Below are 13,456 nucleotides of genomic sequence, written 5' to 3'. Positions count from 1 at the left end.
CGCCCTGGTTCCCCATCACATAAATACAATGTCCTCTTTTTGGCATACCTTCTGCTTCCCCCTCTGCACCTTTTCTGGTTTCTTTCCTCAGCACGTCCTAATCCACTACAGCACCGACATAGGGTTCTACACAGCTGATATCCTTCTTTTTCCCTGTGCTCTCCCTCAAGTCCTTCGGCACGTTCCCTGCCCGTGCCATCTGGTTTGGGACCGCAGCGCACTCCATGTCCAGCTTCAGTACTCTTAGGGGTTCTCCTGTCCGTTTCGCACCAGAAATAAGGGCTTCTGCCCACGTAGTAAGCTGCCACATGTTAGAACCACCTGCATTCCTGTGCTGCTGTAATCTCCAGTACCCAGGCTCTGGACGGCTGGGCTCTTATCTTGTGAAAGTTGCATGATCACTGTGTTGTCCTGGGTTCTAAGCCCTACCGGACTGTCCAGGCTCCCTGGCCCTACTAACTACCATCAGGAAATGCTCTTGCTTACCCACGGTGGCCCCTCCTATGTTAACTGTTCCTATAAAAACTATAGTACTAAAGTATCCCCATCTAGTGTCCTAATTGACATACTGCACTTTCCCTTTTCACACATCATGTATATACATAACAGCATAAGGAATTAAAACATACGATTAGCAACATTTAACAACGTTGAAACGGGACGTGTTTGGGGTATAAAACAGTGTCTATAACCCCCTTTACACACTAGTGCAGACAGCCAGCATGTAAGAAAACAGACAGAATTGTGAAGACAATTACGTTATCCAGTGTCATAACAGAACCCTTACATACATGATTCTGAGACAAACCAATAATTGGTTTTAAAGCTTATCTGCTATAGATTACATTCATACAAAAATTTTGGCCAAATGATTTCCTGCTTATTATTTCAGAATAATGACTTTAAGGGGCTATCTTGTCTTCTTTCTTTTCTCTGGATCACACCACTCCCTTGCCTACCAGCTTTCCTCATAGTTGAGGGGTGTGTACTCCTGCTCGACTGGGACAGTCGTTTTTGCACTGCTGGCCAAAATTATGCCCTCCCTGAGGATGCTGTATAAGGCAGTTTTGTCACTTGAAACACAGGATCACTGAAGCTGTAGGGATCAAGAGGTAACAGCTTGTTCCAGTGATGCTGGACAGCTTCAGTGCAGTCCTTACAAGCTCAATAGAAAAGAGCTTGTAAGTATTATGTACATTCGGTCACCATGCAAGATCACAGGCAAGGAGTTACAGTAACTTTTACGGGAACGGTGCATTATTTTAATAAGTGGTAAACTGGAAAGATTGGAATATCCCTTTAATAATATCGTATCAGCTGTGTTTTTCTTTTGCATTTTTATGCAGACTTCGTGTGGTGTGGTAATGTTTCTTAAAGTTATGGTTGTTCTCTTGATATTTCTCAGAAAAAAATGCTGATCTGATTGAAGAAGATCTGACTGCTGAAGAGGAAAATAGGAGACTCCTGGAGCAGTCAGTGCAAAGGATGCAGAATAGGGAGTGGATAAAGGAGAACTCCAAGAGCTGTCCTGGTTGTAAAGTTCCTATTGAGGTAAAATAGCAAAGACAGCAGGAGGAAACCATCTTCCTTCTAAATCAGTACTTTAGAAAGCACATGGGAAGTTCTACATCTTGAAATCTGAGAGATAAGTGACACCTGGGACAGTCAGACTTCCCTAACTCAGCCCACATGCGTCTGTGTACATGTTGTATGGCTATTTTCAGACATTTTTTCATATGCTCAGGAATTGACAGGATTGAGGCATGGTTTCTGTGCCTAAATGTTGTCATAATCTAGTGAAATGTAAGGGTATGGTATATCTTATCCCTCATTTATCCTTCTGGAAATGTGTGCCTCTGCCGATTTCTAGCACCACAGGACACCTAAACCATTTTGACACCACAGCCAATGATATCTCAACATTGTACGTAAACGGACATTGTTTTGAATGGCTGAATGGCTCCTTTTGTTGGAAAGTAACTGAAATTACTTTGTAGCACTCAGTAGGTTTGATGGCGGAATAGAAGTGCTGAGGAGTCGGACCCTACATTCAGGAAATCAAGTTTGAGATTTATAACTATATATCAGTATTTCAAAATATCAATCATGGATAGATTGTTCAATTAAATTTTTTTTTTCTTTCACAGAAAAATGAAGGCTGTAACAAAATGACCTGCTCCAAGTGTAAGAGGTTCTTCTGCTGGCTCTGTTTGAAAATACTGCCTCAAGACTTCCCATATAAGCATTTCCAGGATCCTTCCGGATGCTTAAATTGGTATATATCCAGCATGGTCTTAGACAAATGGATTGATTAGTTCTTCAGAGCTGTTGTTGATAAAGGGGGTCACAGATTGTTGTATATTCAAGCAGTCCACAAATTACAGTATGAACATCCTACTTCTGTTTGAACACTAGTTATAAATGTCAGATCGTAAAATATGAGATATCGTGAGATATGCTGGGAAAAAAATTATTTGATTCATGGAGGCCAAGTATTGTAGCTGAAAGGGCTTAAGAATCTGCTGCCAAAATTTTGGTGCCAGATACCATAGGACAGCTTCAGAGGTCTTTTGGAGTGCATGCCTCAATGGGTTAGAGCTTGTTTTTCTTCTCAAGTTGGAACCTACAGAATATACAGATTGTTTCAAAGTTATAGCTAATGGATATATTCTGCAAGCCATACTGACCTCTATCAAAGAGCTGATCTATTTGTTAGTACACTACATTATGCATTGATTTTCTGTGTCTGTCCACTCGCAGATTGCAAGAAGCTGAAGTAGAAGATTGATTTGTGGCTTGGTGACTTGGATTCTTGCCTTGCTGATGACCATATGCATCATGACCAGCAGAATATGCAGAGCAACATCCGCATTGCACTCTTGTGAAATTGGCTTTAGAATAATTTTTACTACAACAATCAAATTATATTATGATGAATTAATGTTGTAAAATCAACTGGAACCGGAAGCAGGCAGGGCCATATTAACCTATGGCTGCGACTCTAGGCTTTCAAGTATTTTGGTTCCCTTATAGCATGGCAATTTTTCATCCCAATACAGCTTCGTCTTTGTGCAAAGAATATTTGTCAACTAATCAGTGTTCATCACAATATCAAATTCACAGGTAGATGTCTGGGAAGCAGAATTTATGCCATCATTTACACTTTCATTATCCATTCGGATACCCAGTTGAAATAAAGTCTATGTTGACCTCTTTTCTCACTGTGCAATCATTCCTTTCTTTTCTCTTTTGATATCCTGACTTATGCTCATACATGTTAGATGCCATTTGATCTTTTTTTTAAAACAAATTCTATAGCTGATCCAAATGACCCATGAGTATGATAGTAATAAGGAATGGGGAGTAGTGATGAGCGAATATACTCGTTACTCGAGATTTCTCGAGCATGCTCGTGGGTCCTCCGAGTATATTTTAGTGCTCGGAGTTTTAGTTTTTAGCGCCGCAGCTGAATGATTTACATCTGTTAGCCAGCATAAGTACATGTGGGGATTCCCTAGCAACCAGGCAACCCCCACATGTACTTATGCTGGCTAACAGATGTAAATCATTCAGCTGTGGCAAGAAAAACTAAATCTCCGAGCACTAAAAAATACTCAGAGGACCCCCGATCATGCTCGAGAAATCTCAAGTAACGAGTATATTCGCTCATCACTAATGTAGAGGCATGATTTTACAACCCTGATGTTAGTAAGATACATAAGAAAAGCTTGATTGAAAGATGGGTAGAACTTACCATATACAAATGACCGCATGTATTATTCCTAATATCTGTCAGTTCAAAAAACTGTTCAAATATAAGTACACATTCTTGATACATCTTTGGCATAGCCAAGTAGTACAGCACACCTTCCCACCTCCTTATTTTCCATATACTGCTACCAACTCTTTCTTGGTAACCCTGGCTTCACAGGAGCCAGAGTAGGGTGGAGATAGATGGAAAACAAGAAGGTTGGCTTCATCAAGAGTACGCGGAGTGGCCGTGCTTTCATTTTGTGCTGACAGACTCCCTTTATGCATATAAAAAAGCTGATATACAAGAGAATGTTTTGTAGCACCCATGTACAGTTATGGCCGAAAGTGTTGGCACCCTTGAAATTGTTCCAGAGAATGAAGTATTTCTCGCAGAAAATTATTGCAATTACACATGTTTTGTCACACAAATGTTTATTTCCTTTTTGTGCATTGGAGCAACACAAAAAAAGAGAAAAAAAGGCAAATTGGACATAATTTCACAGAAAACCCCAAAAATGGGCAGGACAAAATTGTTGGCACCTTTCCAAAATTGTGGGTAAACAACTTCGTTTAAAGCATGTGATACTTGTTCAAACTCACATGTGGCAAGTAACAGGTGACAGCAATATGAAAAGCACACCTGAAACTAGATAAAAAAGGGAGACGTTGACTCAATCTTTGCATTCTGTGTCTGCGTGTGCCACACTAAACATGGCAAACAGAAAGAGGAGGAAAAAACTGCCTGAGGACTTGAGAACCAAAATTGTTGAAAAATATCAACAATCTCAAGGTTTCAAGTCCATCTCCAGAGATCTTGATGATTCTTTGTCCACTGTGCGCAACATAATCAACAAGTTTACAACCCAAGGCACTGTAGCTAATGACCCTGGATGTGGACGGCAGAGAAAAATTGATGAAAGCTTGCAACGCAGGATAGTCTGGATGGTGGATAAGCAGCCCCAATCAAGTTCCAAAGAAATGCAAGCTATCCTGCAGGCTCAGGGTGCAGCAGTGTCAGCATCAACTAACAATTTAATGAAATGAAACACTATGGCAGGAGACCAAGGAGGACCCCACTGCTGACATAGAGACATAAAAAAGCTAGACTGCAGTTTGACAAAATGTACCTGTATAAGCCAAAACTCATCTAGGAAAGCATCTTGTGGACAGATGAGACCAAGATAGAACTTTTTGGTAAAACACATCATTCTACTGTTTCCCGAAAATGAAATGAGACTTACAAAGAAAAGAACACAGTACCTCCAGTCAACCATGACTTAGGTTCAAAGATGTTTTGGGGTTCTTTTGCTTACAATGGCACTGGGTGCCTTGACTGTGCAAGGCATCATGAAATCTGAAGATTACTAAAGAATTTTGGGGCACCATGTAGAGCCCAATGTCAGATTTCTGGGTTTGCGTCCTAGGTCATGCGTCTTCCAGCAGGACAATGACCTCAAACATACTTTAAGAAGCACCCAGAAATAGATGGAAACAAAAAGTGGAGAGTTCTGAAGTGGCCAACAATGATTCCCGATCTAAATGCCATTGAGCACCCGTAATGAGATCTTTTAATTGCTCTTGGGAGAAGGCACCCTTCAAATATGAGAAACCTGGAGCAGTTTCCAAAAGAAGAGTGGTCAAAGATTCCAATAGAGAGGTCTAAGAAGCTTATTGATGGTTACAGGAATGAGAGTGCCAACAATTTTGTCTGGCTAATTTAGGGAGTTTTGTGTGAAACGATGTTCCTTTTTTTCCTCTGTTGTTTTTTTTGTTTTATTAAAAAACATAAAAATTAAATAAACATGTGCATAACAAAATAATCTGTAATTGTAATAATTTTCTGTGAGAGATACTTCATTTTCTGGAATAATTTCAAGAGTGCCAACAATTTCAGCCAAGACTGTATATATGAATGTGTATATACTATATAATATGCAAATTGCCTCTTCAGAGAAAAAGAGGACTTAGACTCTATAGCGCCACCTGTTGGAAAAAGTGATCCTACAAGTCACAATCAACCCTTTAACGAGTCATGCAATATGACTTAGGATAAAAGTCAAATCAGTATCTCGATTCGCAGACACGGTACTATATATATTATATACATACTGTATATATATCTATATGTAGATACTATATAAGACAAAATTGGTGGATATAGATCACATACAGTAGGGAAAATAAGTATTTGATATGCTAAGTTTTCCCAATATCTGTAATTTTTATTGTACAGTACAGACCAAAATTTTGGATACACCTTCTCATGTAAAGATTTTTCTGTATTTTCATGACTATGAAAAAAAAAGTGTGAAACAACTGAAATTATGTCTTATATTCTAGGTTCTTCAAAGTAGCCACCTTTTGCTTTGCTGACTGCTTTGCACACTCTTGACATTCTCTTGAAAGTGCATGAAGGGACGCTGCAACGGTAGAAGGCTATGTGTATTTCTATTGTTGGCAAAACCATGCCTTTAGTTCACGTGGGATCCGTTGCTATGTTTCTCTGCCTGCATATTTGCTGCACTCTCAATGTAGATGGACATATGTGTAAATATAACATAAATATTGATTGAGGATATGCAATGATTTTGCTTATACATGTCTAATATATATTTACCTTATCTGAAGTACTAGCAAGTGATTCTAATATGATATAGCAGACAGGACTGACCATTCAGTTATTTTAGTGTCCCCCTCTTTTAGCTGGCCTCTGTTTGCTTGGTTTGAGGCACTAATCTGTATTATTTGTAATGTGTTATTGCTTGAATATTTAATAAATTTACATATTTTATATATTGTTGTTGAGAGACACTTCTATGGTCAATTTACTGTAGGATCTACAGTACAGACCAAAAGTTTGGACACACCTTCTCATTTAAAGATTTTTCTGACTATGAAAATTGTACATTCACACTGAAGGCATCAAAACTATGAATTAACACAAGTGGAATTATATACTTAACAAAAAAGTGTGGAACAACTGAAATTATGTCTTATATTCTAGGTTCTTCAAAGTAGACACCTTTTGCTTTGATGACTGCTTTGCACACTCTTGGCATTCTCTTGATGAGCTTCAAGAGGTAGTCACCGGGAATGGTTTTCACTTCACAGGTGTGCCCTGCCAGGTTTAATAAGTGGGATTTCTTGCCTTATAAATGGGGTTGGGACCATCAGTTGTGTTGTGCAGAAGTCTGGTGGATACACAGCTGATAGTCCTACTAAATAGACTGTGAGAATTTGTATTATGGCAAGAAAAAAGCAGCTAAGTAAAGAAAAACGAGTGGCCATCATTACTTTAAGAAATGAAGGTCAGTCAGTCCGAAAAATTGGGAAAACTTTGAAAGTGTCCCCAAGTGCAGTGGCAAAAACCATCAAGCGCTACAAAGAAACTGGCTCACATGAGGACCGCCCCAGGAAAGGAAGACCAAGAGTCACCTCTGCTTCTGAGGATAAGTTTATCGGAGTCACCAGCCTCAGAAATTGCAGGCTAACAGCAGCTCAGATTAGAGACCAGAACAATGCCACACAGAGTTCTAGCAGCAGACACATCTCTACAACTGTTAAGAAGAGACTTTGTGCAGCAGGCCTTTATGGTAAAATAGCTGCTAGGGAAACCACTGCTAAGGACAGGCAACAAGCAGAAGAGACTTGTTTGGGCTAAAGAACACAAGGAATGGACATTAGACCAGTGGAAATCTGTGCTTTGGTCTGATGAGTCCAAATTTGAGATCTTTGGTTCCAACCACCGTGTCTTTGTGCGATGCAGAAAAGGTGAACAGATGGACTCTACATGCCTGGTTCCCACCGTGAAGCATGGAGGAGGAGGTGTGATGGTGTGGGGGTGCTTTGCTGGTGACACTGTTGGGGATTTATTCAAAATTGAAGTCATACTGAACCAGCATGGCTACCACAGCATCTTGCAGCGGCATGCTATTCCATCCGGTTTGCGTTTAGTTGGACCATCATTTATTTTTCATCAGGACAATAACGCCAAACACACCTCCAGGCTGTGTAAGGGCTATTTGACCAAGAAGGAGAGTGATGGGGTGCTACGCCAGATGACCTTGGCCTCCACAGTCACCAGACCTGAACCCAATCGAGATGGTTTGGGGTGAGCTGGATTGCAGAGTGAAGGAAAAAGGGCCAACAAATGCTAAGCATCTCTGGGAACTCCTTCAAGATTGTTGGAAGACCATTCCCGGTGACTACCTCTTGAAGCTCATCAAGAGAATGCCAAGACTGCAAAGCAGTCATCAAAGCAAAAGGTGGCTACTTTGAAGAACCTAGAATATAAGACATAATTTCAGTTGTTTCACACTTTTTGTTAAGTATATAATTCCACATGTGTTAGTTCATAGTTTTGATGCCTTCAGTGTGAATGTACAATTTTCATAGTCATGAAAATACAGAAAAATCTTTAAATGAAAAGGTGTGTCCAAACTTTTGGTCTGTACTGTATATGTTTAATACTTGTTATGAAGTGTTGCCTATCCTTTTACAGGATTAATGGACATGGGTAGTATGCTTATAATAAAATATAGCCTGCACGTCTTCCTCTGCTTACTGTCATTAAATGGAAACATTGATTCCTGAGGCTGAACTGACTAATAAGGAATCTCTAATAAAACACAGCATTAAGATCGATGTAACCGGTGCTATGTGCTGGAAAAAGTCTGCATCCCTTAGAGCCGCAGACTCGGCTCTATGTCCATTGGTCCAATAGTCTTTAGAATAAGGCCAGCTCCTCTCACTCCTCCCCCACTTTTTCAGCAAGGACACAAATGTAAAAAGTTTCACCTTCATGAGAACCAAACTTTGTATCATCCAGTTTTTTTCTAAGCATATTTCTTGTCGTCATTGCAAGTAAACTCCACAGTCCCCATTCCACTCTCGTGTACATCTTCAGCTTCTCTTATATGATCTTTCTGATCCTGCTCAACGGGGAGATGGGGAAGCCCTGAGATGATGACTCTGTACACACATACTTTACATTAATTACAACCGTATCAACAAAAGAGAAGGAAGTGGAGTATTATACGGTCCCAGTACACCCCTTACACTCCCCCTTCCTTTAATTATGGTAATGCCTTACCATAGCATAAGCAAATCTTTGTTTTGTACAACTAATACTCCACGCAGGGAGACGAATGAGGTAGTCTTTTGATTCAGTGGGTATACTGGACACCACCCGCCGCAGAAAGTCTTACGGCTCAAGTTGGAGCCAAAAAATAAAACATTTTTGTGTTCTTTAATAAAACTTTGGTACCTGGCACATAGTCCTCCAGGTATACCTACAGTCCATAGGGTCCTGAACATAAATAACAAGGGGACCCCTCCATGGGGCCTACAGTCCTTTGGAGATGACTTCCCCCATTTCTTTGTGGGAAGCATGGTCCCGCGTATTTAGAACTGACGTGTAGAATCACAGGATCTGTTCATTAGGTCAACAGTCCTTAAGAGGGAAGGTGTCTCCCTTTAAACTGAGTATTGCTTCTGTATGCCGGGTGTACTGCCTGTCCTGGAATCAGTCCATTGTTGCAGTCACACCTAGGTCAGGTAGTCCAAAGTCCTGTTCCACCATCCAGCAGAAAGGTCGCATCAGGCGCAACAAAAAAACAAACTCAAGGTGGAAGTCCACACACAAAAACCGTTCAACTTTAGGCCATACCGGCCTTACTGAACCACTATTCTGGTGCTGCATGGCTCCTTTGCCCACCGGGACGTGAAACAGTCCTGCATATCAGGTGCAACAGGCACTAATTATAGATATTTTTCACTGATTCACTAGAGTCCATCCTTTCAGCGGCACCCGTCCTGTGTCACATGGTCTCCTCTACAGTTAGATGCTCGTGCTCGAGCTGATACACTGCAGCTGCAGTTGTCACTGGCTGCCACGGTATGGCAGGGGCATCAATAGGCCACTCATTGGCCTGAGGGTCAGGTTCTGTGTGGGCCATCTCACCGCCCGAGCACAGCCCCAGTTCTCTTTCCTCCTGATAGGTTACGGCAACCGCATAGAATCCACAAGAACCATCCTCCCAATAAAAGGTGACCCAGTCGCCTACTTTCAAGGGTCTGCTAAATTTTACCGAGGCGGCGTTCACATACACTTTCGCATTGGTGTAATTCTCCTGGATAAATCCATACCCGTGTTCCATGTCAGTGTAGATCAACTGCCCGCTGTTGCGCCGTTTGGTTATAGCACCCCCCAGTTGTCGCAATTCCACCCACACCTCCTTCTGTTGTTTTTTGCGGAGCATGACCTCCTCTATTCAGGCGGCCTGCGTGGGGGATGGGAAGGGACCTTCTGATTGACGATGAGCACGGGATGACCCCTGAATTAAGATATTGCCGAGCGCAGACCTGTCCTCTCTGGTCTGGGGCCGAGGATCACTCACTGCCTCTCGTGACCGGACTGCGTCCATCCCGTGGCTATTAATTTTCACCACCGCAGCAGCTGCGCACTCTGTCTCCCTCACTTTCAGCGCGAGCTCCTCCAAGGCGGCCGCAACATCTGGTCCTCCGCCCTCTACCTCCTGACTCAGATGTTCCGGACCCCGACGATGAAGCTCTGGCTCCGGCGGCCGCTGCCACCGCTCCTCTGCTGGACTGGGGAAATGGTGAGTACAGAATTCATCAGCGACCCCTATCTATTGCCCGTGTCGAGTCTTTTCCTCCTCCCCCCTGCATCTCCACTTGATGCGGCCTACACCGCCGTAGCTCTGCGTGCATGAGCACTCCATCACTGCCGGTCTCATAGCTTGTGATGGGGCCACGCAGCTGCACTCGTGGTTTTCTTCAGGGCCCCACCCATTCCAGGGTGGGGTCACTTCTGGCCGCTCCACCCATTTTCTAGAAATCTGTGGGAAGGGACCAGAACTTCCCCTCTTCAGACACTCCCACAAGGGGCGGGCACCATACATAGACCGCCATCTCTGCCAGGCAGTTTTTCGCACCACTTCAGGACACCCATGAGGGGTGGGACCAAAGTTGTTCACCATTTTGGCACCATTCTCCATTATTTTCAAAGTCGCCATCTTGGCTAGCCCATAGTCATTCACAGTCAGTCCATTAGTCACATCACCTTTCTTAGTTTCTTCCAGTACTTCAAATTCTCCTTTTTCCTTTCCATGGCATCTTCTCCCTTACTACTTCTGGTCACATTTAAGTAATCAGCATTTTCCTTCTTTTCGGTTTCTTCGCATTGCAAGGTATCGGCATCCTGCCGACTGTACCAAGTGTGAGAAAGCGCCAGGGCAGTAGTCATAGCCGCAGACTCCTGTACATCTGTGCCCCCATCATATGAAAACATTGTCCATCACTTTGCATACCTGTGGCTCCACTTTCTGCGCCTTTAGGGTCCCCTCTGCCCTGTTGTAGATTCCCATCAGTCGGTGTTATAAAGATTGAGACAGTCCTTTTCAACTTTCAAATAAACAACTTTACTATTTTCTTTACGCAGAACATTCAGATTCTTCAGAGCATTTACAACAGGATTCACATTACACATCTCTTCTTCTTTTCCTGCACTTTTCGTCCTGTCACACAGCACACCCCGGTTGGACCATGCCTCATGGTTCCTCAGCGTCCTCCCAATTCAGCTCTGCCATGATTAGACTTTCCTTAGTCTGTTTCGCACCAGACCAGAGAATTTCTGTCTCCGAAGACAGTTGCCACTTGATGAGCGACCTGCCCTTCTGTACTGTACTTTGTGGTGACCCAGCATACTCCTGTTCCAAGCTCACTGCTTCTGAGAGTTCCTTCAGCTGTTTTGCACCGGTACTGACGGGCATCTGCCCAAGCTATAAGCTGCCTCATCATTGAGCTACCTGTGTCCCCGTCCTGTCACTGTTTCTGTTTTGATTCTCCTTTTCCGCTGCTGTACTGGCCACTGCTGCTCAGGCCCGATACTGTTGATGACTGGGCTTCCCTCTTAGCAAATGTTGCATGGTCGCTGCTATTGCCCCAGGCACTTAAGCCCGTGTGGACTGTCTGGGCACTCTGGCCCTTCTGACTCAAATCAGGAAGTCTTCCCTATCTTAACTGCAGCTGACCCCTCCTACAATAAACTATGTACACTATTGTGCCCCCCATCTAGTGGCCAGAAATGAATACTACACTTTCCCTATTAGCAAGTACACTCTATAGCAAATATATACATTACATTTTACGTCTAGTAGCATTATTAAATATTCACAGTGGAGAAAAGCAATTAGAGCGCCCCCACTGTCGCAGGGCTGAGGGGTACCCGGTACCGGGCCTCTCTGTCTCAGTTCTGGGAGTGTCACGGTGGCTAGACCCGGCCCGTGACCCTGCTGAGGGGCGTCCAGTGAAAGTTGAGAATGATGTGGTGTGGTGCAGGTCGTGATGAATAACGAGGACACCAGGTTGCAGTCTCTTTACCTCTTTACTGAAGGCTTCAGGATCCTCAATCCGGAGTACGGTTAACAGGGCTGTCTGAGACCGGCCGGTCCGATGGCACTTCCAGAGTTCCCTTTGCAGGTGGAAATCTGTGCCTACCTTCTAGCGCTTGTGTGTTGTAGTCCTTCCCTGCTTAGCACCACGGGATAGTCCTCACAACTGTTGTGTCTGTTTCTGAAGTTCCCTCACAACTGATTCTGATGTTCTTCTCCGTCCCTCAGATGATATGGCTAGGACGCACCCGTATGATGGGTAGGCCTGGAGTTCTTCCGGGACCCTAGAGTCGCCCCTTTCCAACTGTTGCCCCCTATGTCTGCTTAGGTGATTTAGGTGAGACAGCCCGCCTATAACTGACTGTCCTGCCGTAGGTTTGAAGTAAGGCTTGGAGCTCAATACTTCCTCGGCGTTTCTGGCCACCAGCTACCCGCCTCAGTAGGATGTTGCCTCGGTCTTACAGCACGACTCCTACTGGTGTTATCTCCTTGTTGCGTTGATCTCGTTTCTCACTCTTCACAATAAACCTCGCTTCTTGTCGTTTCTTGGGGTACCGCCGCAATGAAGTGCAGGCGCGGTCCCGTAACGTTCTTTCTGTTCGCTGGGCCTCTGTCAGGATCCCACCCCTGACAGGGACCCCCCTGAATCTTCCCCTGCAACACCCTCTGCCACAGGATGTTGCCTGGTTCCAACCCAGTCAGCTTTCTGTCTAACTTCCTATCTAACCCCCAGTTTTACCAGATTGTGAGGAGTGGCCTAATACATAGCACCCTTAGCTCCCCCTGGAGGCCAGACTGTGAAGTGTATTGGTGTCTGTGATACCTGGTCAGGTGAACTCCTTCAGTGCCATCAGACGTACCAACACCCCCCTTAGCGGCGGAGCATCAGTACTGCAACGACCAGGACTCTGGGGCGCTGCACTCCCCCCCGGTTAAATCCAGTACTCCTGGACTGGGAAGAAAACAACAATACATGTCAGCAAAAAGACACACAATTTTTGAAATGCAATAACAAGTGATAAGTAATAAGAACAGTGCTTCCCTTTATGGGAGGTGAGGACTCTTGAACGTTACAAACATGGTTAAATATTTTAAATAGACTATAAATAACTTCTATTACCCAACCGGGTATTCTACTTAGTGCAATCACTGAACAATAATTTAACTTTGCCTCTAAGGACATATAAGCTGAATCCACTAAAGGCTTACTCATAAAACACTACAATGTTAATCAACTTTTCTTCATTTTCCAACTTTACATTCGCAGGACTGCCTGTCTATCTGCCCCA

The 13,456-nt window shown here is 43.5% G+C and overlaps 2 protein-coding genes across 2 annotated transcripts in view; both read left to right on the top strand.

Moving 5' to 3' along the window:
- LOC143776450 (E3 ubiquitin-protein ligase RNF14-like) overlaps window positions 1-3,216 on the top strand; it is a 44,213-nt gene extending 40,997 nt beyond the window's left edge. Inside the window, exons 6-8 of the mRNA XM_077265861.1 lie at window positions 1,406-1,551; window positions 2,148-2,275; window positions 2,761-3,216. Coding sequence (XP_077121976.1) covers window positions 1,406-1,551; window positions 2,148-2,275; window position 2,761 — 275 coding nt within the window. The 3' untranslated portion in view covers window positions 2,762-3,216. The remainder of the gene's footprint in view (window positions 1-1,405; window positions 1,552-2,147; window positions 2,276-2,760) is intronic.
- The window catches only part of LOC143776448 (E3 ubiquitin-protein ligase RNF14-like), a 97,474-nt gene that overhangs the window by 40,972 nt on the left and 43,046 nt on the right, over window positions 1-13,456 (top strand). The window lies entirely within an intron of this gene.

Source organism: Ranitomeya variabilis, chromosome 5 (assembly GCF_051348905.1).
Source record: "Ranitomeya variabilis isolate aRanVar5 chromosome 5, aRanVar5.hap1, whole genome shotgun sequence".
Classification (NCBI taxonomy): domain Eukaryota; kingdom Metazoa; phylum Chordata; class Amphibia; order Anura; family Dendrobatidae; genus Ranitomeya; species Ranitomeya variabilis.
This window is presented reverse-complemented; position numbering and strand designations above follow the sequence as displayed.